General features: G+C 38.9%; 1 protein-coding gene across 5 annotated transcripts in view; it reads left to right on the forward strand.

Moving 5' to 3' along the window:
- SCRN1 (secernin 1) overlaps positions 1-26,504 on the forward strand; it is a 38,998-nt gene that overhangs the window by 3,793 nt on the left and 8,701 nt on the right. For 3 of the 5 annotated variants that reach the window (XM_082045828.1, XM_082045830.1, XM_082045829.1), the window contains exons 2-4: positions 7,136-7,295; positions 18,817-18,998; positions 24,836-25,038. In XM_082045828.1, the coding sequence (XP_081901954.1) occupies positions 7,137-7,295; positions 18,817-18,998; positions 24,836-25,038 (544 nt within the window). In that variant the 5' untranslated portion in view covers position 7,136. The remainder of the gene's footprint in view (positions 1-7,135; positions 7,296-18,816; positions 18,999-24,835; positions 25,039-26,504) is intronic. The other 2 variants (XM_082045832.1, XM_082045831.1) reach the window with 1 other exon arrangement.

Consider the following 26,504-nt stretch of genomic DNA (forward strand, 5'->3'; position numbering starts at 1 on the left):
CAACTAAACCCTGAACAAAGTTTTCACAGTTGTATCTGACCTTTCTCCTGCCACTTCATTAAAAATATGGAAGAGTTAATAATAAATCATGTGTGGCCTATTCAATATATTCTTCCCTTCCTACTGAGACAGTCTTGATCCAAATCTGAGGATCCTTTTTCAGATGCTCTCTCTGTTTTCCATTGTAAATGTTTCTTGCAGGTTGGGTCACTTAGCCTTTCTGGTAGCAATGAAAACAGATTTATTGAGTTCTTTAAGCATTATTGAAATAGTTCAGAAGTATTACCACAGCTGGGTTTCTGTTTTGTAAAAGCCAAAAATATAGTGAGGAACAGTCATCCTTTGATACATAGAAACAAGTTGTGTGTTTTTGTAAAAGGTTTAATGTGCTCTCTGGACTTCAAAAACAGCTCGAATCTCTTCTGCAGTATAAATATTAAAGAAAATGCTGTCATCATAGAATCATTTTGGTTGGAAGAGATCCTCAAGATCATCAAGTCCAACCATAACCTAACCTAACTCTAGCACTGAACTATGTCTCTAAGAACCTCATCTATGCATCTTTTAAACCCCTCCAGGGATGGTGACTCAGCCACTTCCTTGGGCAGCCTGTTCCAGTGCCTGACAACCCTTTTCTGTGAAGAAATTTTTCCTAACATCCAATCTGAACCTCCTCTGACACAACTTGGGGCCATTTCCTCTTGTCCTATTGCTTGTTATTTGGGAGAAGAGACCAACACCCTCCATGCTACAACCTCCTCTCAGGTAGTTGTAGACAGCGATAAGGTCTCCCCTGAGCCTCCTTTTCTCCAGGCTAAACAGCCCAGTTCCCTCAGCTGCTCTACATCAGACTTGTGCTCTAGGCCCCTTACCAGCTTTGTTGCCCTCCTAATCACCAAGATGTACTCAGAAAGTACCAGCAAGGAATTTAGAAGCCTCTGTGTTTCTAGTACTCAAAGCACCTGTTCCAGATCTTTTTTTTAATTTGAAGACACCATGCAAGTGAAGGTGGAGAAATTAGGCCATGTGATCAGTAAAACTGGTGTTCTGAGCAAACTGCTGTGGAGGTCTGAGATGAAACCCCAGTGTTAAACGTCCTGCCCTTGGTTTTGTGGACACCAACACCGTGATGTTGATTATCACCAGCATTAATAATAGGTTATCTAGGACAATCACAACTGAAAAGAAAGACTGGGGGTTAGGAGAGCTCTAGACTTTTCCTTGTACAACACTTTGGTTATGTCTGTCTTTCAGAAAGCTCAACAGTTACACCAACAAAACTCTTGAAGACAAACTTAGAAAATGTTTGGAAGATGAGTTTGTGTGATGTATCTATGCAGCCTCACTAAGCTTAATGAAAGCAAAGTGTTTTCATGGTTCCATCCATTCTGGAAGACTTGCTAGCATAGCTATGCTGAGGAATGAATTCAGCAGTTATGCTTCTAGGTGAAGGTTTGACTTGATCAAGCTGAAGTTTTGCGAAAATCATGAGTCAAATCTTATCAATACAAGGCAAATTTTACAGGTAAATTCTGCTCATAGTAACATGAGGCAAATTATTTTCTGTTGTCAGTGCTGCCCACTTGGTCTCACTGGACTTTGTTTCCTTAATGTGTACTTGAGTGTTGATTTCTTGTGAAGAGGAGCTGTAATGGTGGTAGCTGACTTCTCATGTAATGTTTTTTACTAGTCTGGTGTTCCTTTACATGGTGGTGACTGGGTGTTAATTTTTTAGGCAAGAGGCTGTATTGGTGCAGAAAACAAAAAATTTGCAGAGTACTAAGGGCAGAACTGTTTGTACATGTGCATCACTTAACAGGTCCTAAACAGTGCCTTGTCAGGAAAGGAGGAGCTCTACATGTAGGAATAGCTACCTCAGATTTTTTTTCATTTAGTGTAAATCTTAATTAACATTTGACAATAAATCTTAATTAACATTTCAGAAACCTCAGCTAACCAAGCTTGTATTAAAACCAAAGGGGTTTTGCGTGTTATTTTAGGAGCATCTTTAACTTTTCAAGAGATAGAGTTGCAGGGTGTTGAGTTAGCAGCAGTTTTAAAAGTGTGAAGAGCAAATACTGGTTCCGTTCTCTAAGCATGAGTTAAATTTCAAGACAAACCCTTTTTTGGACCATGTTTTCTCATACTAATCCTTTTTTATTGCCTACTGCTTCCTAGTGAGTGCTGCACTTTCATTATAAGCCTATTGTTTGGTTTTACAATTGAAATAAAAGACAGAAAAGAACTTACTATTGGCAAAAGCAGTTTTACAGTGTTAGAAATAAGCTTTGGAATTGCTTGAACAATAAGTTATTAGAAGAGCTTCAAAACCTAATAGTTCATAATATTGGATTTCTGCTTTTAGTATTTTTTTTAATAAATAAGACATAGCGGCTATGAAAGTTACTGTTGGCAACCCAGCTTTCATGTAGTTTGGAACTCTGTTAAACTAGTAATTACTTCATGCTTAATGTCTTCAAGGTATTTTCACAAACAAGGAAAATAAGTTAACTTGAAAAGAGTTTATCTATTTGATATGGGAGGCTGAAGTTATCCTTCTGAGAAGTAATTTTATTGTAGCAGTCAAATTCTTGAAATTTAGAAAGGATTATTTCAGTACCAAATCACAGCTTTCAGAGAAGCAGTACAGAGTTATTCTGGAAAACAACAAGTCTTGAGCAAGTCAGTATGAAAATCTTCCTTTCTCTGGTTTGAACTCTGGCTTGCAAAGCTTTGTTGTTGGTACATCGCTATTTCAGTTTTCCTGGGTTAGGGGCAAGGCTCCAAGACACGCTGAATAATTGACGCCCGTGCCTGTTTTCCTAGGAGCGTGGCTTCAGTCTCTGACAGTCATGTGTTTGTGAGGGGAGGACGGGATACTGCAATCCGTCCCGTGTGTCAGTTCCTATCATAGTATTACTTGTCTATTCCTTTTTTTATAAGTGAAAAATGACATCTAAATGAAGCTTTCATTAGGTTGTCACAACCTTTATGTATAGACTTAACGAATAACAGTTTTATTCCTCGTTGACAACACTTGAAAGTCTCATAGTGGACAAATTTTGATGCAAATAGTGCACATTGTTCCAATTAGAATGTATGGCCCCTCTTAGCACACATTATTATGTGTAAGATCCTCATACTGTGAAATGAAGAATACTGTAGAGTGAAATGTTCCACATCTTGATATTTTCAACCTCAAGATCACTATTTCATGTCTGTCAAGATTTATGGGTTAATTTTCTTGACATGGAGGTAGGCAATATGTTCACTCTATTTCAGGAGTATAGGGATGTTCAGACGTGTTTATAAAACCCTGAAAATTGTCATACCTGTTGTTTCACATCGTGATGTTTGGAGACAGACATTGCCCAGTAGATGTTACTCCTTTCTTTCTGCATCGAAGTACTTAGGAGCTCATCTGTTTTAGCATTGACTGTAATGGTGATTCATTCATAGAATTAATTTGGTTTGACAGTCTCTACATGAAATTTATCACAGAGAAGATCTTAATAAAGGAACTTGTTAAACAAAGCTTTTTCATAGTGTCAGAACACAAATTAAGCTAAGTACTATAGTGACCAGAAGACTCTGGAAAAAATATGACTATGTGCAATATTGCATCTGTGCTGTAGAACATATTTGTCAAATAAAAAGATAGCAAGTGGAATATGTTACCTTGTGACTGTCGCTCAGAACTGCTTTTCCAATCTTTGTGCCCACCGTGATTCTAGGTCACCCAGGTGTGATGCCTGTTAACTGCCCAAAACCACAGCAGTTATTATGTAGTGGCATAGCATGATGTACAGCTTTTTGTCTATTTCTAGTGCTTTCATATCCTGAGTGGTTTTGGGTATAGCCCAATACAGGGTATATGGTCCCTGTTTCTCTTAACTTGCAGTCACCCATTCATGAGTGTAACATTCTGCAATGAAATCTAGGGCTTGTTGACATACAGTGTAGGTTTACCTCTGTCTACACCAAAACGTAGGTGTGAGGTATGATCTGTTGAGAAAATCAGGCCTGTATGCTAACGTGCTCCAGGCTAAAAAACTCTGGCTGTGAATGTGCAACGGTGTTCCTTGAGATTTATTTGCAGTCATTTCCAGTGTTTTCTAACATTTTCAGGATTGCCTGTCATTGAAGGAGCAGATGATTTGTGGGAAAAAAAAAAAAAAAAAAGGACTAGGGATTAACAGTAGGTGGTTTTGTAAGTTAGTGCAATGTATCAGAGGTACTGTGAAGGAGGAGTATTCTGTTCCTCCCATAGATGCTGTATGGTATAGAGTCAGGATAGTATCTTGTGAGAGGGCAAAGAGGTGGCAAATGCCTGAAAATGAGAATGAGGACAACCTGAAGTTGAATCAAGGAAAAAGGAAAATGAAGTAGTCAAGTAGAAAAGTCCTGCTTAGGAAGCTGTTAACAGACTGCTTTAGTTACATGATGGAGGAAGACAAAGTTCAGTAGTGTTCTGAACAAACGTAGGTTGTCGGTGTATCTGAGAAAATGCCATCCTTGCCATATTTAAAATTAACCAAACAAGGTTCTAGGAAAAATTGCTACCTAGCAAACTAAGTAGATTTAAACTGTAGTAGGCTGCTAGCTAGCTTCATTCTCTAGAAATGCAATTTACAATCCGCTGTGCCAGTTCTCACAACAATCATGTTTTCAGTACGAGCTTGTAACATTCAGCTTGCAGTGTTGAACTGTTACATACCCCCCTGTATAAAATACAGTGTGTGTTCAAGTGAACTCTAGTTATTGAGTAGTTTACTCATACTTTCATGTTTTAAAAGTGGTACCAAAATGGCAATTTGTTTTTCATTCAGTAGCTGTTGGTATATTTAAAGGGAAGAATCAAAAACCTCACAAATACAAATGAGCCTGCTTTGTTCCAAGGAGGACTTAGGACTCAGTCTGTAGGTATGTAAAAGTCTGCCTCACGTACCTCCCAATTCATTCAGTAGCACAGTGCTGAAGCATTTCTTCCCATCCTTTTAGGCCCACCTGTCAATATGTTTGGTATGCAAGTTGAAGAACTTTATGTGAAGAAATTAGTACTGTGTATCACTTTAACCTTTCTTTCTAGGCTGTTGGATGTCTAAGATCTTTCTGCTGCCCTGTGTAGATCAAATAAATCCATTTAGTTTGTGTTTAGAATAAAGAAAATATTTATTTTGAACACTGAGATCCACAGTAAACTTGCAAGTTATTCAAGATTTTGGCTGGTCTGGCAAGGCATCAGAAGACAAATTTAGAGCACTAAGTGATGACTTACCTGAAGGTAGATATGAACTCTTAGGGTGCTGGAAAGCAGTTATGTTGACATCACCAACACAGCAAAAGAAATGTACATACTCAGAATAATTCATAACAAAATACTAAATGGTTTCATTAGTGATGAGGCAATGCTCTGCATGGTGTATTTCAGTTTAATCACTTATGCTCTCATGACTTGCAAATGATAGCTGGCAGTTGAAGTGGGGCTTTGTCTTGGTGTCTGTCTGCAAAACACTCATCTAGAACCGGTAATGTACCAAGACTTACTGGCACAATATGCAAGTCTGCAGGTAGGTGTCCTCTGCTGGGTGTATTTTATCAGCTGAAGTCATTCCAGTTTATACCTTTCTCACTGGTCAAAACTCGGCTTGTATAAAGGAGTTGGTTTGTTTCCTAATGCATACGCAGCTCAGCTGGCTGATTATTCTTGTGTATAATCTTGCCTAAATGAAAAAGTTGTATGGGTTCCCTAGACAATTCATCACTGCACACTTTGTTGGTAGAGGACACTTTTAATACACCTTCTCTTGAAGTTTTTTTGCAAGGTTGAGCATCAGTGTGACCTGTTCATAGTCTATAGGCAAACTCTTAATGGATTATAGCCTTTATCCAAAAGGCATTCTTTCTTTGGTTTAATATTCAAAGCTTGCTATTCTGTGAGAAGTGTATGCTTAAATGGTACTGCTTTAAAAAAAAATAGTCAAATTTGAATGGTTTGAAAGATGTCTAAGTTAATGATCAAAACCAGCCTTGCACACACCCCCGCCCACAGCATTGTCTTTCAAATAAACTACCAGCTTTTGACGGAAAACTTTTGATTTTAGTGGTTGTTACTAAGGAGTCCAAATGCGTGCAGATATTTTTAGTTTTTCAGGATATCATGGAGGGAGAAAGGGAACATATTTGTTCATTTTGGGGCTGGAATTTCTGATGCAACAATAAAATCTATGAAGATATCTTAGACATTTGTGTTGAGTGCTATTTTAACAAGTGATAAATAAATGTGATACTTTTTTATTCTGTAGGTGTATGTGACCGAAGTTTCTCTGAACGTGAAAAAAATGTCAGATATGGCATGTACATAAGACCACCTTTAGTAGTGTCGTAGTCCTGAAACCGTTTACATTTTTTATTAATATATTGTCATTGCAAACACTTATTTTAGAGACTATTCACATTAGCTTGCATAAACAAATAAACTGCAATCAATTAACTTTAGGCAAAGAGCAGCAATGCAGACAAACCACAGAGGAAATAAAGTGCAATTAGTGCTTCAGTCTCCCTCTAATCTGAGTAGATAAATTGATGGACAGTTTTTTATATAATTGTATCTATCTTTGTTCTGTTTCTAGTTACGCCATTGTCTTCCCTCTGAAATCCCTCAGACATGTTTTCTCTTTCCTTTTTAAAAAATTTAAACTGCATGGGAACAGAGAGAGTAAATTATTTAAAATTATTCTGTGTCTCTACACTTGTCTGAGTCAGCAGAATACATCTAGGTCATATGTTCCTGAACAACTCTGGTGCAGAACTCTCTTTTTTTTTTTTCCCTTTCTGTGGGGACTAAGTAGACTCATTAAGGTACAGTCATCTTGCCTTTATTCCTCTTCTTTATGGCCTAACAAGGCTTGGGTGAAAAATGTCTGAAAATGATTGTAATTCCTTTTTATTAAATCCAGATAAGCTTCCTCTGAGCTGACCTGTTTTTCCATTATCACTGCAAAATCAACTGACAGATAGAGGGAATGCATTGTCTCTTAGCTACAACAGATAGCGGTAGACTGAATGATAGTCCAATGCATGCAATTAGGAGTTCAGCAAACCCTGCTTCTATTTTTTTCCTCCTTTTTTCCAGGATGGCTGCAGCTCCCCCAAGTTACTGTTTTGTAGCCTTTCCTCCATGTTCTAAAGATGGCCTGGTGGTGTTTGGAAAGAACTCTGCACGGCCAAGGGATGAAGTGCAGGAGGTGGTCTACTTTGCTGCCGCAGATCATGAACCGGGAAGCAAAGTTGAGGTAAGGGTGAATTGTTACATTCAAGCTGTGAGAAATAACAATTATTGGAAGTAATGAATGCTGTCTTGTTTTCTTGTCGGATTGTAGAGTTCTTGTTCCCCTCACTCAAAACTTTCTTGAGTAGAGAGGAGACAAGATTTTTGAAAGTCCTAAAAGTGAAACTCAGAATGTAACATCTTTGTTTACTTGAGAAAAAAAATCTATGATCTGTACTTTCTCCAGCAGACAGGCTGAACTGTTCACATCTTGGGTTCCTGTACCGTGTAGCCTGTCACTTTCCTTTGCCTTTAAAGGGAAAAATATCCTGGCTAACTAGAACTAGAAGCAATTTTTCAAGGTTTGTCTCTTGCCACATGAATTGTTTTCATTCATGGTTGTTGACAGTTGTAGGGGGGGCCTGACTACGCTGAGCATGTTGCAAAACAGGTACCCAAAAATCTCTGCTTCAAAGAACTTGTGCTCTAATAAGGGAATGTGAGACGAGGAAAGCAAGAGCATAAGCTTTTTAAGCCAAACATAACTCTTGTACCTACAGTTTGCTTTGATGACTTGTTCTGTAGCTGAGGCACCTGCATTGTGGTCAGTTTTCAGTGCTGTGGCTTCTCTCTGAATCCAGGCTGGACGTAGAGTCCTGAAGCTAGATGTTGATGCCATGGATGCAGGTTGAAAGGAACCCTGCTGGAAGTAACTTTAGTTATATTCTGTTAACTGCAGTTTCACTTTAATGACAGGACAAATGAAAGCATAAGGAAATGTGGAAGGGTGAAACAAGGGGACAAATGAAACAAGAAGACAGGAACAGGGGAAAGTGTGCAGCAAAGGTAGAATGAGGAGTCTGAGACAGCAGAAGGAAAGACAAGTGAAAGACTGGTGAGGATAGCCATTTTAGCAGAGGACTGAGAGCCTGATCTGCGCTGTCAGGAACTTTTAGAGTCCGCAGGTTCTTGCTCTGGCTGGCAACTGGAAAGCAGGAACTGTGAGGTTCCCTGCATTCAGCTCTCTCCTGGCCCTGTGGCTGTGCAGAAGGCTGAGGACACTAGGTGTTCTGCACCAGGCTGGTGTCTCTTATCCCTACAGGTCCTTTATAGATATAATCGTTGCTTCTCCAGAAGAGATCCTAAGGCCAGTGCTGGTTTTTATTCTGTCTTTCAAGTAGGACAATTTCCACGTTTTGGAGGATTTGGTGCTGTTCTTTCCAACAGTTAATGTTCTCTTGATTCCTGTTGCTACCAACATCTGGTACATCTCATATATTATTAAATGGTTTAATCTTGGGTATAAAGAAATGCCCTAACCCTGTCCAAAAGCACTAATTGCTGTCAATTGCAGTGCTGTATTGGGAGCACCGTTGTAGACCTGTGCTACTATACAGAACGTGAGTGTGACAAAAAGACAAGAAGAAAACTTAAGAGGAGGGGGTTTTTTTAGGCTTCTATACATAGAACTGAAAAAAAAAAATTGCTATTGTGGAAGAAGAACTTCCAAAAACTGCTCTGGAGTGTTTATGTCCTTAAAGAATACTTTGTAAGAACTTAATGTTAGAGCACTTGATTCTTTTGGTCTCTTTGCCTTGTATCTTATTCTTTGATGAGATTGTTCTAATTTGTTGAAGGGTATAATTAAGTCATATATAATCTATTATGAACCCTCTCCCACTCCATGATTAACCAGTTTAATTCCTTTTGTAGAATTCAGTCATAAACTGGTCTCTTTTACCAGTCTTTCTGGAAGCGGGAAGCACAATCCCTTTGCCTAGCACACTACAGGTTGTAGATTTATTCTGCTAACTGGTATCTGCAAGCCTACAACTTAAATGCTGATTTTTTTCTTTTTTTTTTTTTAGTAATTAAAATTTGTTGCAATGTGGTGAAGGTGCACTTTTAGACAAGGGATTGGAGTGGGCTGATAACTTTTTTAAAGTAGGGGCTTAAGCCCTAATTAGGTGGGTACTTTGGCTTCTGCTAGTCTGTGCTACTGCATAACTCTTCATTAGCTAGCCTGAAGTTTTACAAGTACAGTGGTGTACAGAAACATGCAGGCTCCAGATGTTTAGATGTTTACTGAAATTCTTCCTGTTTCCTCCCAGCACAGAATAAAAACATCTTCAGTTACTTTGGGTGTAGTGCAAGCAATCACTTACCACTGCATCTTTGTCACACTCAGCACTAAGCTGGTTAAAACAAGATACTGATTTTAATTGTTTTTTTGGGTCTTAAGGCTATCTGGCAGCTTCCCACAGCCCTTTACCTGCTCTCCTTCGGACAGACCTAACCATAGATTTAGTTGCTAGTTTTTCTTTAAAGCTCAAGGGTTTTTTTCCACCTTCAGAGAGAGAGCATGTGTTCAAACAAGTCTAGAAAATATCAATGTTCTAGAATAATTCTCTTTAGAAACAACCCTTTTAAAAAATCTACTGTACAAACTGGCCACTTCAAAGGTTTTTAAAAAGTGTCATAATAATATCCTTTTCTGTGAGAATTGTGAAAGATACACTGAATCAATGAAAGCTGTACAATCCAAGTTTTAGGCAGCTAAATTTGCTTCTAGATTTTCATGTTTTATGAACTTAAAGACACTAGTGAATAAGAAGTTTGCAATTTCGAATGTGCTGACTCTGTGTGATAGCAGAACAGAAGTCAGGTCTTCAGTTTTTGCTAATAAGCTGAATTGTATGTATTTCTCCTACTATAGGGATGTGTCTAAGGCTACTCTTGTTTTACAACAAATGCATACTTACCTAAAGGCAGAGCTTGAGCAAATTGTGTTGATTCCTTGTGAACTTAGTGGTACCTCTAAAAGTTAAGAAAAGCTTTAGGGAAGGGCTTGAATTCATCTGCTTCATGTTTTTTAAGTAGCACGCATGCAACATGATATCCACCTTTTAAGCAAACTTGATGAGTTGTTAGAGGTATTTAGGTAATAGGGGGAATGAAGAGGAATGTCAAAGCTTCTAGATGTAGCCTTTAATGTATTCATGGTTATTACTTTTTTTCTTTAAAACCTATGGAAAATGCCAACAATTCAGTTATCATTGGGTGGGGGTTTTTTTGCTATAGCTTTCCTTCCATTGCATTTCAGAAAACTAACTAAAGAGGTCTGAGAAAAATAAATGTATAATATTTTGCAAATAGAAAAATATGGTTGACCGATTTCATGCTACTGCTTTTCTAAGTCAGTAATCCTTTGTACCTCAGACTAAATATTCCACTTTATCATTCTAGTGGTGTTTCTTTTCTTGCCAAACAGCTTTTCTTTCCATTCCATATTGTCCATTTGCATTGGTTTCTTATATTAGGTACATGATCTGTTACCTTCACTGGGCAGTGATGATGGACTTGCTTTTCTTTATAATATATTCTTTGCAGGTAATGTAATCCAGTGTGTATCCAATTTTGATTACTTCTGTGTGACTGTCACTCACATTCTGAACTTCTGTTAAGAGGTGGTTTTCAACACACTAACAACATGGGTTGTTTCATAAGACTCTCTCAGAAAGTCTGTATCCTGTTTACGTTCTGTGCTACTTGTGCAAATGTCGTAACGCACAGTGTTGCCAAAAATGGCACAGAAATTCAGGTAGATTATCGCCTGAAAGGAATCAGGCAGGCTGTGCTATATAGCTATCAGCTAGTTTGTGTCAGGGCCTTAAACAAGGGAATTCAGCGAATACTGCAAGTCATTTGAAGCTTGATCTTTGTGGTTCAATCTACCAGACAAGCAACCCTGCAGCTAACTCATCAACATAATTCCTTCCCTCCGTGTCAGCAGGTTCCCAAGACCCCGAACAATGGGGCTTTTCATAAAGGTCTGTTCTCTGTGTGTGACAACTTTCTCTAAAGTTTGTTCTTGTCGTGCATTGTAATTTTGCAGTGGCAGATGCTAATCAGCATCTCCTCCTTGTTGTAGTGGTCAGTCTAGCAAGCTTGTGTGTGCAGGTGAAATATTGCTGCCTTAAGCATAAATAGGGTTCTTTTTTGAATTCCTCTAGTGTGTTCTTTTTTCCCCCCACCGTGGATTTTTAAGAGTTTTTCATGTGTTAGTGAGAATTCTTGTTGAATGAGTTTTAAGATGTGAGCTTCTCTGTCTTGTTTTTAGGATAGATTTCCAGGCAGATTTTTTTTTTCAGATCAACCTCCATTTCTTCTAATTTTATCTGTTATCCATGATTTGAAAATAGTCATGGTTGCTCGCTCAGTGTAGAGCTCTAAAAGCTCTTTTATCTTAATAGCATGCAACTTCTTATGAAGGGAAAAGTGAAAGGGGGAAAATAGAAAGGATGGTTTACAACAAAGTCTATCAAATTGTGGAATGTGCACAGTTTTTCTAATATGTTAGTATTAAACACTCTACTGGGCTTAAAGCCAACCCTCTGTGGGGTAGGAGGAATTTTGTGTTCTCTAAAACTTTGTGCCAGTTGTGCTTTAGTTGTTTTTCTTGTTTGTTTCTCTCTCTCTCCTTTTTTTAAGATACCACCCTACTTCCCCCTGCTCTGAGTTTTGAGAGGAGTGGTAAGATCTTTTGCTGTGCATTGTTCTGTGCACTGCAGGCACAAAAACTCATCTGGATCTAACTGAGGGCTCTCTGTCTGATGTTGCAAGGTACCTATAAAGCTTGGAAGGTAGACTTTGACTGTATTAAAATTGGCTTTGTATTACCTGGAGGTATCTTCATTCTGGTATTTGTAATGCAATTACCAGGCATCATGCCAGTGATGCAGTTTAGTTCTGGTATATTTTGATTCCCTCTTATGCCCACGGTTTGGGTTATCTGCATTATATGTGGGGCTAAGATGTTTTGGAGCTGGTAAGAGAAGCCAAGCGGTAGCTGAATCTGCTGACAGTTTGCTCTCTGGGAAGCCTCCAGATTAGACTCACAGTGCCAAACTTAGTCATTTTACTGCAGCTGGGAACTGGAATCTGGGCACCCCCACTATGATACCTCCATGGGTAAGTGCTGACTGGCAGGAAACCTTGATGAAACACGGTAGTGTTTGTGCCCATGATGAAACTTTTCGTTTACTCTATGTAGATAAAAAAAGTTGTAGTCTAAAGGCTTACAATTCTGAGACAGTTTAGGAAGCTGCTTTTTCTTGCCTCTCAATTGAGACCTGATACCTAGCTGTGTAAAGAGCCTGTCTCATGACACAGGCAGTCCGGTGGCTTACCTCAAGCCACCTTGTTTAAGCTGACCTTTAGACTTCGCACAGAGATGGAGGAGAGGCACTCTGCAGGCAGACAGCAACTAATAAAGAGAGAAAGTGGTTTCTGCCTTCAGCAGAGTTTATTGCCTGGCTAATGTGAGCTTTTTCTCTGTTCTGCTCCATTGCAGGCCACTGGCCTTTAAACTAATGTGTTTGACTTTGCTTTCTAACACAATGCACAAACCAGCAACAGTTCAGAGGTAGAAGCCATAATCTCTTGGATGTTTCTGCCCTCTCAGAGCCTCTGTTTTCACTGCAGGAGTACTGCTTATTTGTTCCCTTCTGCTACCAAAATGAAACTGGTTAGCTTGAACAATATTTTTCCTTAATCTTTCTTTTTTTTAAATTGGAACAGAGAGGAAGAGGAAGGAGAGTGTCGAATTATGTGGGGCAAAAAACCACCAGCTGTCCTGTCTTGACTCAAGCTTTTACTTGTGACAAAACAGATGTGTGACCAGGCATTTTGAAGGGACCAAGCAAAGAAGTCTGTCCTTGGATATCTGGGAGTTACAAGGATATCTCCATGATGGGTTTTTTGTAACTTCTTTGAAATCTGATTTTTACCATTTAAAAAAAAATGAATTAATAGGCTTCATCCCTATTTCAGTTTTACTTTTGGTCATCACCTGGGAGACTACTTGATTTGTAACTTAAAAAACAAGAGGTGAATTCTTGGCTACCAAGTCAACTCTGACATATAGTGTCTCCAGAGAGTGTTCTCAGCCTTGGGTGCCTTGCTGCACTTTGTGATATTTAGTTTGTTTAAAGAATTTTGTATTTCATTTTATTGAACACATCTCTGTGCTGTGGTTCACATGCCTGAATCTCCTTTGTGGCTTGGTAGAGTAGGTCAGAGGATGAATAGTTCTGCTTTTTGACAGGGGAACTGTTTGGCTTTTTCTTGCTTTTCTAATTCATTTCTAGAATAAAATCTTATCCTTGGTCTTCAAGATAAATGACACTGCTAGAGATCAGTGGTATACAGATTCAAATTTTACAGTTATTGGTTTCAATGAATAGAAACAGCTAGAACAACACACAAATACGGAAGCCCATGTAAAGTGCACTATGGAAAAAAAAACCCTGTTCTTCCTATGAAGAAGATACATTCTCCTGTGGCAGAAATTGGTTATGTTCTGTATTTGTATACTTACTAAATGCTGCTGCTTACATCTGGCTACAACATAGGGATACAAATACTATTAAAAGCATAGTGTACTTTTGAAAGCCAGCTACCTGAGGGTTTATCCTACCACTGGAGAGACTTCTGTTCACCATTCTGGTTTGAGTAGGGGACTGCTAGAGCTAGGGCTGACTACTGGAGATGTACCCAGGCTAGATTTATCCTGATGCACAGTTGTCCTTTCCGCTGTGGCGCAACCATTTTGCTGCTCATAGAAGATACCATGACCCTGCTTAATGGGTGTTGTAAAGTTGTCCAGGTGTCTTTCACTGCATACTTAGTGCTGCTTAGTGCATAAGCAAGCAGTGATACAGCATCAGCTTGCCATATCTTCTGTATTGTGTGCTACTGCTTTCATACTTTTCAGAGAATCGTTATTTCTGCTCCTTTGAGCTCTATTGCATTTGTTCCTGTAAATAAGCAGCAGAAGAATTATCCGTAAAACATGTTCTACGAGGCATATCCACAGGAGATGGTCTGAAGGGCTTTCTTGAGCAACCATGTTCTAGCTTTCCAGTCCTGCACCATGATGGGAGGACTCAGGTAGCCCATGTCACCCATGCAATTGCTTCTCCAGACAGTTCAAACCAGGCTGTCAGTGTCAATGTATTGATGGACACAGAGGCAGCAATCTGTCAGACTGCCTCGTCACATTTTTGCCACCCCCTCATTTAGAAAGGGTTAAAAGCAGCCATGGTGCAATTTCTCAAGTTACTGCAGTAGTACAGATATCCCATTTTCAAACATGTGCTACGGTATGACAGTGCTTGAAGCAGTTAAGCAAAGAGTCAATGCCAAGTGAGAGCCCAGATCTGATGAGGGGGTGGTGTCAGGGAATCTCTTCTGTAATCTAGAATCTTATGGCCCTTCTTCAAATATAATTTCTTTCTAAAGCATTCCCTGACTATTGCCATTGTTATGCACGGCTGAAGCCTATGTGATTTCATTGATATTTCATAATGACTTGACTACAGTAGAGGCTGCACAATAGTTTCTTTTCATTAATGAAAGAAGAAATCTCTTGTGCTTATGACTGTTGTGTCTGGTTTTGGAATACCTCCAACATAGCTGCATGCCCTAGCTAGGGTGGGAGGTACATTTGTGCTTTGTGCTATACTTAGAACTGTCTTGATAAGATTCTTTTCTTGATGCTGTAAGTGAAATAAAAGAAACGTCATTAGTTTCCAGCCTGCTCAATTCTCTTTAAAGTTGTTGGCTCCCTCTCTTGTATGTGAAATCTCTGTTCTTTACTTTTATACTTTCTGATGGGAATTTACTGTCACAGGGCATGATGCCAGTTATGCTGCTTTCAGGGCTGAGTTCTGGCAAATCAGTGGAGCCTGACACCACTCGCTCGCAGCCTTTGCCACCAAATGTATCAGTATTCTTTTTTTAGTATTCATACTCAAAAGAAAAATGTTAGTGTTAGGAAATGCTGAGGCTGGATGCTTCAGGAATTTTAAAGACAGGATCAGTAGCAAGCAGAATCTCAGCAGTGCCTTATGTCTATTTTATTTGTCATTGCCTGGTTTGGCACAGCTCTTGGTAGAACAGGCTGCTATGCTGTTGTGCTGGAGGGATTTGCCAGATCGGTGGGGTGCAAGAGAGGGGACAGGGAGTTTTGTGGGTCGTGCTTGCTTTTGAAATCTTGTCATCATCTAAGCCCCTGTCTCTTGAGATCTAGTGGCCACTGAAGTTTTTTTGGTGGATGGTGGTGTCTTTCCCCCACTATTTCCTTCCATGTCTGAGCTGTCATAAGCATACATTCTGATTTCTGTGGAACAGGTAGCAATGCAAATTCTGTGACTGGCTTTAGTTGACCTACCTTTAAGACTGATATGTCTTGGCTACAGGTAGATAGCCCAGCTCCTCTGTTTTCTGTATGAGGATGTTCTTTTAAATGGAAAAGAGTTTTCTGATGTTTTTTTAAGTGTATGTGTGTGAGTTATGAAGAGCAAGAGGTTTATGTTTAAAATTAAGAACCTGTTAGCCTTAATAAATCAGTCCTATTGAGTGTCTGCTTTTCTGCTTACTGTAGAAAATAATTCTAATGGGAAGGTAAAATCTCATCAAGACTTCATCATTATCAGTAACCATGGCAAAGGATTGTTGAACAAGGATCAAGTCAGTAGTACTTTACCAGGTCTGTCAGCTACTATCAGATTGGAATGGTTTTCTGTTACTTTGGTCTTCTAAGACAGTTTATTTAAATAAAGCTTGAACATGGGCAATGTATGTGAGATGTTGTATGGAAGCTGAAAATAACCATGTGAAAATATGGTCCATGTTCACTTGTTGGGTTGGAGACTGTAAAGAAGCAATATAGAAGGTGACAGCTGTAGTCTGAGGTGCATGGATAGACCTCTGGATGTTTTCTGTTCTCTGATTGCATAGTTAGAAAGCAAAAGCATCTTTGTTTTTTTGTTTTTTTTTGGTTTTTTTTTTTCCCAGAATGCTCTGGATCCTTCAAGCAGGAGCAAAAAATTTCTTCTTTTCCCTTTTTCAACTGCTGCCATTGACAACGAAATCTTTATAGTATAGCAGCTTTGGAAATGCTTGATTTTGGAATGAGGCCCCAAGTAATAAGTGTTTGGTAGCAAGGATAGCTAGAATATGTTTTGCAGAGAAAATGTATTCAGCCTTTTTTTTAGCCTATCTATCACTTTTCAGAGTGTTTTCATCATTTTTCCTTCTGGAAAATGAAAGCGTCAGTGTAAGCAAGCTTGTATAATAGGGCTATTCAGCCAGGGAATGCTGTGCAAGTGGGGGTTTATCAAGTACTGAGTCTCCTTCACACTGCATCTAGGTTTTGCTTTCTGCTGCAGAATTGAGAAGGTTTGTGTCCTGGCTGACTGCAGGATGGCTCCAGGTAGCTGAGCACCTGTGAAATATAGGGAGCCAAGACTAGTGCTGTGCAGGGCTTGGTGTCTGCCTGCCTGCAGACCTGTCTCCTGACAGCTGCTCCGGTCACGTCTTCACATGTAATGTTGGAAGGTGCTTCGCCTTTTGCTGCTGCACATCCAGGAAATACAGTTATTCTCTGTTCACTCACACACATGCAGTAAGTGCTTATCCAAACAGCACTTACCTAAAGCTCTGAAAAAAATTTGCACAGAATGTCAAAAATCGTATTTGCTTGCTGACAGCTCAGGTGGAGAAGGGGAAGTCTTGTTAAGAAATGTCTGCTCTGATGTGGCTTGGTTAGAAAACAAAACAAAGGATGAACTGTATATAGTGTTTTTATTAGTCAGATCTTAGCTCCTGGCCAGTGCCAGATGTCATTGCACCTTAATAGATGAGGAATCTGCCTCTGCAAAATCATAGTGTATCAGTGATTTGGTCAAATAGCTTGGTGAAATATTAGGGATTTTCTCCAACAATTACAGCAGGTAAGTCCCTGATGGGGTCTTATTGCCTAAGCCAAAAATCAAAATTAAGCACACGGTAGAAGGGAAAAGCGAAGCATGTTCCTACTATTCCTACTATTTTTAATCCCTTAGGATGAATGAGTTCCCTGCTGCTCCCTTTTTTTTTTTTATCCTGTGTCCTTCATGAGAAACCATCTTCTTATTTCACCTATAATTTGCCTGGTTTTGTAGGAAGATGACAGTTTGACCTGTTCGCACATGATTCCTAATGAAGGCGGAAAGCTCATTTCTTGTGTCCTTGCATAGTCAGAGTGAAGGACTCTAAAAATGTCATTTCCGGTTAAAGATGGTCTGTTATACATTCTAATTGCATGCTAGACTAACTAGCACTGTAAATATCATTGCTCAAGACTGGAGACTGAAGATGATCATGCTGTGTAATCCTTAGAGCAGGAAAAACAGGTTAGGAAAAAAATCATTTAGCACTGCTAATAATCTTGGACTGATTCCTTTGGCTTTAGCTTTTAACGTAGACACAGCATTTATTTTCATGGCAAACAACTTTGGGTCTCCAAGTCTATCCTGCTTACTGACCAAATATTCCTCTAGAAAAATGTTGCATATTACTTCCTGCAAGGAGGATGTTACAGGAGGAATGTTGGACACTAAGAACTAAGCTTTAGTTTCCTCAAGAGAAAATTCTGTGGAGTTCGGTCCTCAAAGAACTTACCATGACCTCAGTACAAAATGTAAAGCCCATTCTGTTGGCTTGTACAAGCCAATGATCTAATGAGAGATCAAGCTCTCTTCCAGGCTGTCTGGGAAAACAGTGCTTGTTTTTAAGCCGTAGAGCAAGGGAAAAGTAAGCATATTTGAAAGATAACATATAATTTCTTTCTTTCTTGCAGTTTCAATGACTCCTCTGCAGCCTTTCTTTGTATTTTTGACTTGTCAGAATACATCCACAGACCTCTGATTACAGTAGACCATTTTAAATAGCAGAAATGTCAGATTCAAGCAAAAATAATTTCTGGGGTTTTTTATTTCTTGTGACTGCTTATCAAAGCATTCCACTAAATCTCTTCAAGTCTTGATTTGTTTGTTTGTTTGTTGTTTGTTTGTTTTTGTTGTTGTTGTTTGTTTGTTTTTGTTGTTTGTTTTTGTTGTTTGTTTTTGTTGTTTGGTTGTTTTTTGTTGTTTGGTTGGTTGTTTTTTGTTGTTTGGTTGGTTGTTTTTTGTTGTTTGTTTTGTTTGTTTGTTTTTGTTTTTCCTACCAGTAGTATCAGTCCTGGTAGCAACTGCAGGGGAGGCAGCAAGGGAGAGGGAGAAGCCTTCTAATGTACTTTGTCCAGTTACCATTGTTACACCATGTACTTAATAAAGTACTGGAGATTGTGCTTTTGTGAGATGGTGGAATGGTTTGATGTTGTTACTTTGTACAAACATGATCTATATTTCTTTACTGGAACAGTACACTCTGTTTAGTACTGCTTTCCGCTGATTCTGGCACTTGAGTTCTGCTTGATTCTTGGAAGCGTGCAACTATCCAGAAAGATGTGTTTTCCTAGACCTTTCCAACATAAGGATGTAGAAGTTCAACCATGACAGTGAAATGTTGTTTAAAAAAATTCCCATATCATATGCAAGACGTGGACTTTTTAAAAAGTAACGTGTCCTATCTGTATATTGAAGTCTTGTGTTACGTCAGTCAGAGAATTAGATAAAGTGCTTGCAATTGTTTTGCTTTTTCTCTTCCTGCTCTCTCTGCAGTGCACATATATCGAGATCGATCAGGTGCTGAAGACTCATGCTGTTGTGCTGAGCAGGCCCTCCTGGCTTTGGGGGGCAGAAATGGGAGCTAATGAGCATGGAGTCTGTGTAGCTAATGAAGCCGTCGTGACCAGAGAACCAGCTTCTGAATCTGAAGCCTTGCTTGGAATGGATCTTGTGAGGTGGGTGGCTTGCCAAGCTGTGACCAGCCTTTCAAACACCAAAGGTTTAGATGATGGTGATCCTAGGTAACAGCTTTGTGGTGTTTGAATTAAGAGATTTTAAAATGCCATAAGCAGGAGACCTGTCTAGGCAGATCTCCAGACACAGCTGAGTTAACACTTAGAACATTTGTAATCTGATTTTGGCTACCAAGTATGTACCAATATAATGTGGGTTCACTAAACCTCGTCTACCTACCCTATGGTCTAGCAGTGACTATTCTGACAGAATAAGAGAAATTATTACATTTTTAGTAAGGAACTGCTAATTTGTAACATCAGATTGCTGTTGTGCCCTTCATTCTACCCCATTTTAGAACAGCCTACTCTGACCTAAAAAGCTTGTCCTGGGCTTATAGCCAACTGTAGGCATAAACAGTCTACTATGCCTCACTTCAGCCCATGCATTCCAATGCAAACCATTGCCCTTATTTAAATGCTGACAAACAAACTCCTCTAAGTCTGTTCATTGAAGGCTGACTGCCTAAAAGGCTTGTGCTGCACTGTAAATCTCAACCTGCAGGCTCATCTTGTAGTGAAGAGAATTTAAAGGAGAGTTGGGTGGGGGAAGAAAGCTGAAAATGAAAGAACAAGAGAAAATGGTGCACACTTCTTGCAAAGAGACAGGCAGCAAAAGTACTCAATTTAGTTGAAGATGGAACAGGACAACAACTGTTTTTTTAAGCACATCAATGTTAGACCAAGTGGTCCTGCTGGAATTTGCCCTAGTATACTTACTGAGCAGACTAAACGAATTTCAGGTGAATTCTCATTTTTCTTGAGAAGTAGTGAAAGATGGGAGAGGTTCTGGGTGACTGGAAAAGGTAAAATGTTGTGGCTATGCTTAACTGAATTATAAAGAGTTGTGGTGATAGACCAGCTTAATCTCAGCTCCTGAAGAGGAAAAAAAACACTTAAATATGATGGAGTTGATAAATGTGTAATAATAACTGTTAGTAAAGAAAAATCCTGTCCAACCATTCTACTTTACTTCTGTAGTGTGTTAACAAATTTTATGGATAGAGGATAGGAAATGGATACCTTGATTCTTAAAGAGGACATTAAAGCCTAAGAAGTTATTCTCATAAGCAAGCTAGAAAGCATGAGTTAGAAGAAATTGTTGTTAGATGCATAGCTGCCTGAAACTGTAATTGTAAATGTCATCATCTGATGATGTCTCTACAGAAATACAGTATCTGGTTCCAGCTACCATACATTAAGAGGAATATGAGCCAATTGGAGAAAATGCAGTAGAAATGAGAAATATGATCAGAGATCTATAGAATCTGACCAATAAGGAAATCATGACGGAATCTGGGTTATATTTCTCTTTGGTATTTTCTCTAAACACTGTATTACTGAAGGAATCTAGGAGGACCAGTAACTTTAATTGCATCAAGCGAGACTGTATAGACTTGCTAGCTCTTTTAAGACAATGTAGGACAATATGTTAAGTGACTTTCCAAGTTCCACCTTTATTTTTTTCCTCCTACTAGCATTATTTTGAAACTTTAACAAACCATTGGTTTAGATGCAGTGTTCTGCTTATTTTGGTCACTGTTATTGCAGTCTCAAAATACTGATTTACTCAAACTAGCAAATCAGGAGATATCAATGTAACAAGAAACTCATCATAAAGTACCAGTGATCTTCACCTGTAGATATTACCTTCCCTCTCTTCCTTCTTATCTGCAGAAGAAATTGTCCTTAGTCTGAATGCAGAGAGTGCTTCAGGCAAGGAGAACTAGGGGTGTGTTGAAGGCAACCTCTCTTGTTCCAGCCAAAATGATTCTTTCTCTTACAGTGAAGACTTGACCAGTTGCATTAAGCGTATGTTTGGGATCACCTCCTAGAATAGAAAGGCATCGAGTACAAGATCCATCATATAGCACCAGTGAAGTAGCTGGCGCCAGCTCTGCCTGTTTTTACGCATCTGCAGAACAGACTAATTCTATCACTCAGGATTTATTGGAATAAAAATAAATTGGAGTTTTAAACCTAATTAAGAAATGCACATCACTGCTGGCCAAACTTTTCCCACACCTATGTGTGTGTTGGTTTTATGCACCTGTATTAGGTCTTAGCTGAAGGATGAAGACTGACACTGTGTGTGCATGTGTGGCTACCTGCTTGCAAAAGAAACTAAAAGCTTTATACTCTGAAACATGTTCTTCAGAGCACATGTAAGAGTTGTCAACCCAGAATGTCATCCAGGTAGTAGAATAAAATTTTCCTTGAATGCTCAGGCTTGCCAAAGAGTTTGCTTCTACATTCTCTTAAAGTGATTATTCTTCTTCTGTAAGGGAGACTTCTCTCTTTGAACTGATCTGGAATTGTTACTTTTCAGTTAGGATTGCAAATCCAGTCAACATGGGCAAACCCTGTGTTGTGAGAACACATGGCATTAAACAGACCAGAAGCATTTTTGAGCAGGGTAGTATAATTCTGAAATCAGCATGTTTCGTTGTTGAAATAGGAAACTAAAAATTCATCCTGAAATCTCATAGGCAAAGCATTTTTTTTTCAACAGAGACCACAATGGACATCAGTAGAGATGTATTTCGCAAAGTTCTTTGCTTGTGTAGTAACTGGCTGCTGGCTTAAAGACCGAAAACAGAGTGTTACCTTCTATACTGCTATATCTGGGGATTAAGACAGTTATCTACAGATTTGTAGCTTGAATAGTGTATCACAGCATGTCAGAACATATGAATGATTCTTAAGAAATAAATGTGTGATTGACTTGAGGGAAGGAAGTTGATCCTGCTCCACGCAGGCTTGTCCCTATCCCAGTTTATCTAAATGGAGAATATGAACCTAGTCACAACAGACAGAAAAACTGAGAGAAAACAGATTCCAGCACAAATTCCTAAGAACTGCTTCTTTTCTGTTCTAAGGAGGTATTCAAAAGCTGGTCGTCAGAAACTGCACCGGTATTGCTGCATTGGTTAGCTTTTGAGATTCTATGATCAGGACTTTCTTTGTATACTCTTCCTGGTGTGGCTGCAGGCTTTTTTATTGTTTTGAGGCACAGTTGCCTCTATAAAGCACCTGTTTACTTAGAGTAGTATATTTCTATGAAAAGGTGGTGTACTGTTTTGCTTATGGCGGTACAGTTAGAACAGGACAACATTATAATACAAAGGGCATATATGAAGAAACTTGTAAATTATTTTTGCATTGTTGTCTTTTAATCCCTACGTGTTTGTATTATTTCTTCATTCTTTTCATCGCTGGTGCAAGCACTTTTTCAGAGCCACACAGAGACACCAATCTTGGCCAGGAGTCAAGAATGCTCTTTAAAATGGTATTAATTTGCTTAACGATTTCTTTCCTTGGAGACATCAAAACTGAATAAAGTAGAATGTCATGATCATGTTTGTTAGTTATCTCATTTGGAAAGTCTGCATCTGTAACTGATACGTGAAGTTGAAAAGCTTAAGATAATGTTGTTTTGAGAAGGTTATATTATGCTGCGATAGCATATTGGAGGTACTGAGGTAGTGGATTGTACTAAGTCACTGAAATTTCCTTAATGGATAATTCAGGCTCTCATCTGGGGGTCAAATTACTCAAAACTTTTCTTCCAGCTTCCCTTGCAGAGAACTCTGAAATGTGTTAGTGGGAGGGTTATGCTGCAGTTGCCCAGGACGTTGATGTCAAGATAACTGGCAAGACTTACAGTTCTGTGGAGATGAGCCGTGTGGTGGTTGTGTAGGGTGGAATTTTTTCCTTGCTTTGCTTTTTGCTGCCCCTTGTGACTGACAGGAGCATCCACACAAAAACCAGTGCCTAGGTCTTTGTTAAATGGAAGTAAATGTAACATTGGAGATGTGCAAAACAATGCTCTAAAAGATGCTTCCTTGGCCTGAATCTCTGCTGTAGTTCTGACAAAGAAAGCCAAGACTATATCCATGTCAGAAGGAGAATTTCAGGGAGATATTACTAAAAGTTTTAGTGTGATGGTATGGCAGGTTTTGATCTAATCATAAGCTGATGGTCATAAATTGGAGACAAGGGGGTGGATAATCACTCAGTCTAGTGACTAAATGGTCACCAAGGTGACCTGCTCATTCATTGTGACAGCTCTTGGGTTTGTTCTTAGGGAATAAATAAAACGTGCTCTTGGACTGGCTTTTAGATTATATCTATGGTATGTGCGAAGACTGGCATCTCTGTATTGCTCTGAAAAAGCGATTGTACCAATGATGAAAATAGTGAAGGAATAGCATAAATACATAGGGACTAAAAATGGAGACAACAATGCAAAACAAGTTTCAGCTAATAAGAGAAACAATATGAGAAGGAAAGACTTTATGAATGCAAAGCTAGAAGGTGATGGGGGACAAATAGTCCCCCAAAATACTAACTATCCAAAACTCTAGTTGGCTCTCCTTTGTCATTAAGTGATAAATAGATGCTGCTGAGAGAGATGGAAACACTGCTTTTGAAAATTCAACCTAAACCAAGACTAATAGTGGCCAGCTATTTAAGGAAGCAAGCCCAGTGCAGAGATTAGGTTGAAAAACATTTAGATCAGCAAATTTGTATCCAAATAATTAGAACCTGATTTATGTACTGTAGTTTTAGAAAAGACATATTAGTGTTTTCTTGTCATGCGATTTCCATGGAAATGGAAAGAGCTGGCATAGTACTTAGCTTTAAAAAGGTGAATTTCTTGGAACTATCCATCAGTCAAAATGACTTTGTCTGTAGAGCTATTAGAGAAAGATAAAACCAGGAAAATATTAAGGAGACATAACTGAGAAATTTTGGGCAGATCCAGATAGCTCTCCTGAAGGATGGAGGCATGGATATGCTGTTGTTTGAAATACTGCATTTCATCATTACCAGTAACTGGATTTTGGAACCAGCAGAATAATTTGCAGGTCTGATTGAGACTCCTGTGGTTACTGCTTTCATTGTTGACTTGGTTAGGGCTGTAAATTATCGCAAGAGATTATCTCATTTCATCTCATTTATTCAAGGCAGGATGCAGTCATTCCCTAGAGCTTTGTAAAACCTCTTCTTGTGCCTCAGTTTACTTTTCCCTAAAGCACCCTTGCTTTGCTCAAACCTTCTTTTGAAATCATATGGTTACTCTTAGTGCAGACAAAGCCATATCTGGTGTTTAATTGTTAAACATTTTTGGGAGGAAGCCTCTGCAGAAACACTGAAGCATGACTGTGCACAAATGCTTCTATCTACTGCAAGCAACATGCATCAAAGAATACCATACATCTGACTTCCATGGCCAATTCAATGTTGAAGCATTGAAAAAGAGAGCTTGTAGAGAGATGGAAATACTGAATGCTCAATTGAGATACTGAATGTTCCTTCCTTTTTTTAATCTCTGGTAATACTAATTTGCAATTTCCCACTCTTCTGTACAGAAGAGTCAACTTGCATACAGCTGTAACTTTAAAAAGACCTTTGCAAGTTGTTCTTCAAATTTATTCTGCCTGAGTGGGGACAGATAGAGCATTACACATTTACAGTGCAGTTGAGGCCATTGGTGGGTAATTGGACTATTTAAAAAAAATTATATATATAAAAACCAGCTATTATAAGCTTGAGAATAGACAACCTGTGTAGAAAATAAAGACTTGAAACAAATGAAATAATTTAATATCTCATCCTGTAATTCTAATAACTGATTAAAGCAAAAATTCTTACACCAGGCATACCTGACACTTTGGTGTTTGAAAACCGGATCAGTGCTGATGTTTAAAATGAATAACTTACAGAAATTTCACCGCTACATGTCTGTCTCAATCTGTTTTGCCCTTTTTTGATAGACTTGGCCTAGAAAGAGGTGCAACAGCTAAGGAAGCATTGGATGTGATAGTGGCTCTGCTGGAAGAGCATGGACAAGGTGGAAATTACTATGAAGATGGGAGTTCATGCCATACTTTCCAAAGTGCATTTTTGATTGTGGATAGAAGTGAAGCCTGGATACTGGAGACTTCTGGAAAGTACTGGGCAGCAGAAAAAATCACAGGTCAGTTTATTGCTCGCAGCAAACAGCTCTTATTACAAACAGCTGTAAATAATTGTCTTGGAAGAATTGGTTCTTAAAGTTACTGAGTTTAGATAAATGACTAGTTTGTGCAAGTATTTGATGAAATAGTTGATTTTCACCTTCTTCTATATTTGTACTACTCTTATTTTTTTAAATGTTGATTTGAATTGGCAGATGTAACAGCATTTTCTGTGAAGCTGGGGATTGTGACCAGTATACATAAACTATGTAATAATCATAATGCTTGAACTTTTATCTTTGGTAAATGTTGTATTTTCCCAGATTTATTTACTGTTTGGAATGTCCCAAGTATCTTTTTGATGGAGTTAATGCCCAAATTGTTCCTTACAGATCTAAAATATTAAGAGGGAAGGATAAGCATTGATAGCTTTGAGAAAAGGGCTTGTGTTAGGTGGTAAATTGAATGGGCTGCTTCTGGTTTCTTAACTGCAATAAATACAGTTCCCTCATATCCCCATTTCTTGTCTGACATTGCAAAACAGTACTGCTCTTGAAGCCTGTAGATGGTTTCTTTTTCTGTATGCATGAAGCCAGAGCTGCCAAAGTAACTTCTAGATTTCACTGGCTTGGTAGCTGAACTTGGTTAAAACTTGTCTGGCAAATATGTGCTGCCTTAATATAATACAGTAGACAAAGGCATATATTTAATTTATTTTCTGTTGTTGTATTGTGGTTTTTTTTAATATATTTTTTATTTTCATAAGAGTAGACCTTTTAAAAATTTACTCACATTTGAATGAATTTAAAATACAGATAATTTATGAGGATTTTTATCATCCATGCTTTGAACTGTGATAGATCCATTCAATTCTCTTTTGATTTCGCTTTTACTGAAGGGAAGGAGAGAGCAGATATGGGGATGAGGGAGGTTTGACTTTGTTGAAAATACCAAAGCAAAGAAATAACACCAGGCTGTGCGAGGCTGTGTGCTGGCCTATCGTTGGTTCACGCCATCAAACGTGAATCAGCTCACCTTAGCAGGGATGGTGTTTGTCCAAGCAAAGCTTGCATTTTAAGGGATACCTGCAAGACGGAGGATGTTTTCTAGCACAATCAGATACCAAATAGAGGAGGGAAGACTGATCTTGCTGTCCTGATAAAACCCAAATTCTGGAAAGCAGCTGGCTTCTGAGATCCCTAGGATTATGGAGTGGCAGCCTGCCTTCTTCTCTTGCCCTAGCTGGCTGATATTTGAAGAACAGTGTTTTTTACTTAGGCTTTTTAGCTGCATCAGCAATACGCAACCTTCGTGCCCTTCTTCCCAGCAAATAAACTCTTGCCTTCATCTGCTGCTTGCAGCTCTTTGAAATGATACTGCAGCTCTGTTCTTTTTTTTTTACCAGCACATTTCTCTTCAGGAGGTCCCTGTGAGCCGTAGATAGAGCAGTTTCCATCTCCTGCAGCCTGCCGAGGCTGCCAGGAGG

This window comes from Streptopelia decaocto (genome assembly GCF_964273445.1).
Source record: "Streptopelia decaocto genome assembly, chromosome: 2".
Taxonomy (NCBI): domain Eukaryota; kingdom Metazoa; phylum Chordata; class Aves; order Columbiformes; family Columbidae; genus Streptopelia; species Streptopelia decaocto.